This window comes from Branchiostoma belcheri, unplaced genomic scaffold, assembly GCF_001625305.1.
Source record: "Branchiostoma belcheri isolate BF01 breed outbred unplaced genomic scaffold, Haploidv18h27 scaffold4, whole genome shotgun sequence".
NCBI lineage: Eukaryota > Metazoa > Chordata > Leptocardii > Amphioxiformes > Branchiostomatidae > Branchiostoma > Branchiostoma belcheri.
The window spans coordinates 5498118-5504447 of NW_017804020.1; the positions used below are offsets into that span (position 1 = coordinate 5498118).

The window sequence follows — 6330 nt, forward strand, 5'->3', positions numbered from 1 at the left end:
CACGCCTGATACAGGGCTCTCACCAAACGCCGTTCATCCCCTGAATCAACAGACATTCATTCTGGCACCCACACGCTAGCAATTAAAAAGGCGCAGACGGTATTCGCGCCGCGCTTCCCCAGAACGCATCGGGCTGAGGAAAATTTGCCCGGCTTACTATGGACGGCAGCGATCGATTTTTATAGAATCTGGAGTCTCGCTACAATATTCCTGCCCAGGATGTGGGGCAGGGAACGGCATGCCGGGCTACCCGCTCTACCTTCATTCCTTCGATGTCAGAAATTCAATATGGGGGACACATATAGCTCTTACAGAGTAAACAGATTTGTGTAAACCATGAAATCATCTGACGTCCGAAATCGTTCTCCATTTCACGGTAAAACAAATTATCTGCCTACGGCTACTTAATAAAATATAATGCTGGCCTTTTTTCCGTGTTCCGATACGACCTCATCTACCGGCGTCCCGGCTTTAAATAAAGTAGAGAGATCCTTGCTTGGGACTCTCGTCCCTCGTGTCCATTTTACACTGGTTCTATTTATACTCACCAAGATCACCCTCCCCCATGCTAAAGGAGTATCAAATTGTGCGGTACACCGTCGGTTAGTCAAAACGCAAATGCATTGACTAACGTTAACCTACATTCATACAGACATTTTACATATGTCATTATCAGTACTGTTATCATCCGTGCCTCGCAAGCATCTAGTATCTCATCCTAAGAGATATAAAATACTAAAACAATCGACGCGCTCATTAGCATATTTATAACGAGAAAGGCTATTACATAATTACAATATGAGCAATGGTCTGGCCCTTAAATGTGTTGGCATTTTTTATATTCATTCTAAGGTAACAGTATTTTATTCAATGTTCCTACAGTAGCTGTACATTGTCGAATCTTATGAAAGATTTTGGCAAATCCAGTTCACAAAAACGGATACCACAATTGCAAGCAATGAATGATATTCATTCATCTAATCAAACTGTGGTAATATAACCATTTATTTTTCTGTTGTCACAATGTTTGATTTTACAGTAAGCAATTAGCTTAGCAGAAACGAACGCCGCACGCGAATAAATGACAATTCTATTTGGTTGATCATCCCACGCTAATGTCACCGTTCGTCCTTTTGTATTATAACAATGTTTAGGTTTGGGGAATATTTCGTCAAATTAAGGCAACGGCAATTAATGCCGCAAGCGAATAAATGGCATTCATTTAGCAGATCAAATTGCTTTTCCACTGTGACAGGAGACCATGTTCCCGGGACAGGGACTGTCCATGATGACCGATATTTGCGCCCAAACGTAAATCCTTCCCCGAGGACATACACGTCATAGGACGAAAATATGCTTAGACCGATCCTCTCCGGACCTTCGGGACGTTTCAGAATGTTAAATCCATGTTCTGAGCTTCCCAGTTAGCTAGATGGACGTACCGTATCACCAGAAAACAAGCCAAGATAGAAAGATAAATAAAGATGATTGTTCAACACCTGTAATATCATGGTCAAATTTGTATGGTTTCGCAGCATGATTATATTACGGTTGGGCAGAATGAAGCTTGTACACAACATCTTTGTAATATAGCCAATAATTGGCTGCGACCACCAGTGTATAAAGATGTCATATTCTCAGTAGAAAGTTGCCTGGACTGCGTTGTAAAGTTAAATGAGTGCGTTGTTTTCACCATCCCCTTCAGGAATACAGAATGAACAACAACTGGAAGATAGTGAAGATGAACGGGAGTGAGATGGTCCAGAAGTTCGCGCGGGACATGTTCATCAACTTGGGCTCCAAAAGGACGGCAGTGGAGGTAAGAGGATGGTTTATTTTTTTTACAATGTATTGTCTTTGCTATGTAAATGTTTTGGTACGCAATAAAACCATATCTTTATTGATGGTGGTCTGTGCAGAGATAGGCAATTACTTCACAGGTGCTAGATTAAATAGTGTATGACATGTAAGTACAGCGTAAACAGAACGAAAGTAATAGTACAAATTATTTTCCTATCAAATTCATTACACAACATTCAATATACTGGGTAATGAAACGAGACATTCGTAATGGTACTACTTCGAACGTCACAACGTGTTTACAGAAAATTATTTTAAAACAAACTATTAACAGTTTCGGCTGAAAAATATGGAGATGTTCCAATTTTGTAATGACAGATGATGCTTCAGTGTAGCACGACAACAGATGACCAGTCAGGTAGATGATAATTTAAAGAGACAAGAACATTGAAAACGACGCATATATTATACATCACAGTCAAGCAAATATTGCCAACAATACGGTACGCTCTGTGTACGCATATATATTATGTCATTAGTATTTTGTTGACCTGAACGATATTGCCCTGTGAGGTCACAACAACATAGCTAGCTTGCTCAACATTTCATTTTGTGTGGTCCCAATGAAATTTGCCAAATCAATTTGATGACGAAAACGTAATGCTGCAAAATTTTACTATGTGTGGAATACAGGCAAAGAGAGTAAATATCTCAACGAATTTCTTTCCAATTCCGAAGATTTTCATGTGATGAATGTAGTTTGTGTCCTCCCAGGCTGTTACCGTCTTCGATATTACCGGTGTTCTTATACATAGTGCTGTTACCAGCGATCGTTACAAGAACCAGTACCGTTTATTGTACCCGTATCACCGGCAATTTGTAGCTGACAGATAGTACAGAATATGCGGTGGTTCAAGATGAAACATATTGTACACAATACCCTCAATATGATATATCTCCGGCCTGACTGGTATTTGATGGAGTTCCCACCGTGATCGATCATTAATTGATTATCATAGGCCTCCGTTATAGGGATGACGCCATAGGTCAGAGGTTAGATTTGAAGATCACAATATATTTTTAAAGTTGTGGCATATGAATATGTCAACCTTCCTTTCCATATTCAAGATGTGTACATATAGATACATATAAACAAAGCATTTGTGATTCAATACAAGGTGTACTGCCCATAGATTTAATAACTACTCATCAGCAAACAAGAACCTAACCAGGATTTCATCACACAGTATGTATCAATAATGTATATTACATAACGAAAATTAACGCACAGAGCCGTCGCGACTGGGTGAAAAAGCGATCCCTCCAAAACACCATGACAGTGATCCATGGGCTGGCTAGAGGGGAAATCTTGCAGAGGCTGGTTCCAACCATCGATACCGGATGTAACCCAATACACATTGATGTATAATAGATGATAGGGATATTTCCATGGCCTCGATTGTCCGCTGAATTTGCTAAATTTCTAGAGTGACTACTACGAATGGCCCGTATGTATCAATTGTTGAAGTGTATGTGTGATGTAGAAGTGTGTTTGTGAGTGTCCGGGTGAACGTTGGCGGATTGTGAAGGCCTCCCGCACGTTAATTTGCCTGTAGTATTCCCGGGAGATTGGCAGCATGTTTCATGTCACGGGGCGCGCCGCGTTGTGAAGCGTGACAGGTCCGGATGACAAACTCGTCTCTTCCACGGAAGAGACAATACGAATATCAGCCCCGTCCTGTGGCGGAGGGTGGGCGCTTTCCCAACACCGCTATCACGGCCTGTCTGTAATAAATCCCGGATAGAGGTAGATTCTTCTATCCCTCATCATCACCGGGGTTTTGGTGGCGATAATATCTAATGAATTGCACCAAACTATCGCATGCGTTCATAACGTCCATTCTTCTACTGAAGGCACTCGTATTGTACAGGGGACCTCATCATACCCACATGCCCCTGTATGTTTTAATTAAAGTCATCAATTAATAATGTAAGGGAGATCTATCATATATTATATATCGTGTTTGCCGCATGGATACTGCATTATTTTGCTTCTAGATCCTCGTCATTCATCGCGGACAATTCATTATTATTAACCTTTCTGGGGCAGCTGTACCTGGCGGCCGCGGCAGACAATGACAGGGCGTCCTGACAAGCTTGCTACATGGTCTGTTGCTTGATGTAGCGTTATGTTATGGCGCACACCATACATTATTAATGCAGCGTCTCCCAGGGGACGCCAGGCCGCTCTCTCCCGATGTGATCTCGTCTCGTTGAGGTTTAATGAGGTTTTAACACTCTTTTCCATCCATGGCAAATGACCTTCTTACATAACTGGTATTCACCTATCCTTAATATGTTGATATTATTGGCTTTATTGCGATAGAGTTTTGCCGTCCGTTGTAACCATGTTCTATAGCCCTGGTACATCGATAAATGCACCGCCTACATAGATAGAAAATCAAAGAAAAGACAAACACAAAGAGTACCGGTAGCAAGGATTATCAGTCACCTGCCTTTCTTTTCAGGACATAAAGATTGGAATAGACAATGGGTACAAAATTCTGTAGGGCCAACTGAATCAGACTGCTTTGGCAATGTCATGATATCCACGATGAGGACAATTTCCATAAACATCTCCGAACTTATCATAGGGCGGGGCACCTCATCTGCATTCTAATGAAATTGCTGATAAGCAGTTGAGAGCCAGGGGGCTTTATCTCCAAGACGAGCACGATTCTTAGAGAATAGTACTTGTTATCTTTTAGTACTTGTTATCTTTCTTTCTCATCACCATTTCAATATCAGAAACGTCACCATTTCAATAGCTGAACAACCATGGATGTTGGGTTGAAGAAAACGAGCGAATTAGTATGATATAGAATAACGTAACATGGGTTTCCATAACTTCACACTATTTGTTTGGGCCCTTGATAGTCAGGCTATTCAGAATGCACAAGGTCAGAACCATTAAAAGAGAAGTGGGACGACAATCTTACAGCTAGGTGGGCCATCATGCAGCACATCAGAGGTGACTACAGAAATCCCCGAGCTTTTACTTTCACTGCCTTTAATGGCTCGTTCCTCTTCAGCAAGGTCTATCATGCTCTGCCTGCGAAGTGGGTCACTGGAAGGGATAATATGTGCTCATTATTATGGAGCAGCTGACATCTCAGTAGCCCGTGTCCTGTTTACCGAGAGGCACGGCGCTGAGGAGCCGGAATGTCATCCGGTAAGGGACTGTACGATATTTACCGGGGGGGGAGGGCTGGTGCACTGGGGGGGAGGGCCATTGAAAAATATTTTGGCCTGGGGGGAGGGCCATGGAAAAAAAATTTGAGCCGGGGGGAGGGCCATCGAAAAAAAAATCGGCCTGGGGGGAGGGCCACCGAAAAACTTTTGTAAAATATGGCGTCGCGTTGTACCGAATTACAAGAAATACGCCGTAAATTCCCGAATATAGTACGCACTTTTTACATTTTTCAAAATCCCAGAAGTGTCTCGGGCCGTCGCCAAAGTCGCGGTGCGTACTTTATTTGAGTTTTCCGCCGACAAATCCGTGGACGACCCAGGAATATAGCGGAACACCGGCACGGTGAGCTTGGAACATCGATCGTCCACAGCTAGCATGTTTTGATAAAAATATTGACGAGTGGAAATAAAGTTAAACTTCAATAAATGAACATATTTCCTGTGACTATCGTCGATATTGACACCAAGTTGCGGTAAAAGAAGAAGTCAAGTCACCCACGGTAAGAAAATGTAGGTCTCTGGCAATGACGTCCGGCGCTTAAATGTCATGCCGACAGGATCGTTCCCCAGCTAGCCGGCGCCGATCTCAGTGGAACCCCGGCAAAAATATAAGTACACATACAATTGTAGGGTTTATGAGTGGTAATATTTGAAATAGTCCGCAAGCCGTGAACGTTCTTGATCGTCGTAACGTAACATGTGATAACATAACAGTTGTGCCTCGACTGATGGCCATCATTTCCAATACACTTCCGGCTTGAGTTCAACTCAGGAATCTTCAACAAAGATTATGCCCACGTCGTTTCAAAGGTTCAGAAATTGTTAACCATGTTTCACTTCCTATCACAAATATTTTTAAATCTTGATAAATGCCACAGGAAATTACTTTGTAGCGGGCTACACCAGCCAGTCGGCGACGTGAAAATTCCAGCTAGATGTACTCCTACTCGACTGTTCGGCAAGCTACAATGATAGGGGCGGAGTTAAATGTAGCCTTTGATGAAATCTTACCGCCCGGCCGGTGGGTGGGGTGTTTGGCGCGCCGACAGGCAAAGTACACCTACAGCTGAAGAACACAGAGAGGGCCGTGGCATGCGCAGCGCTGAGGACAGCTTTCCAGAACATGGACCCCGAGAAGGAAGTCTTTCTTTCTTCTGAACAGACTGTACTTATAAGTTTTACGGAGTACAAATTAATAGTGTTTATTCCTTTGATTTTGTGACAAAAACATCTATCACATAACGAGAGATTACTTGAAACGCAGTCAAACTTGTCACT

The 6330-nt window shown here is 42.5% G+C and overlaps 1 protein-coding gene across 1 annotated transcript in view; it reads left to right on the top strand.

Annotated features, from left to right (window-relative positions):
* Positions 1-1432: 1432 nt before the first annotated feature.
* The window catches only part of LOC109476954 (voltage-dependent calcium channel subunit alpha-2/delta-3-like), a 36065-nt gene continuing 31167 nt past the window's right edge, over positions 1433-6330 (top strand). The window contains exons 1-2 of the mRNA XM_019777973.1: positions 1433-1438; positions 1706-1819. Coding sequence (XP_019633532.1) covers positions 1433-1438; positions 1706-1819 — 120 coding nt within the window. The remainder of the gene's footprint in view (positions 1439-1705; positions 1820-6330) is intronic.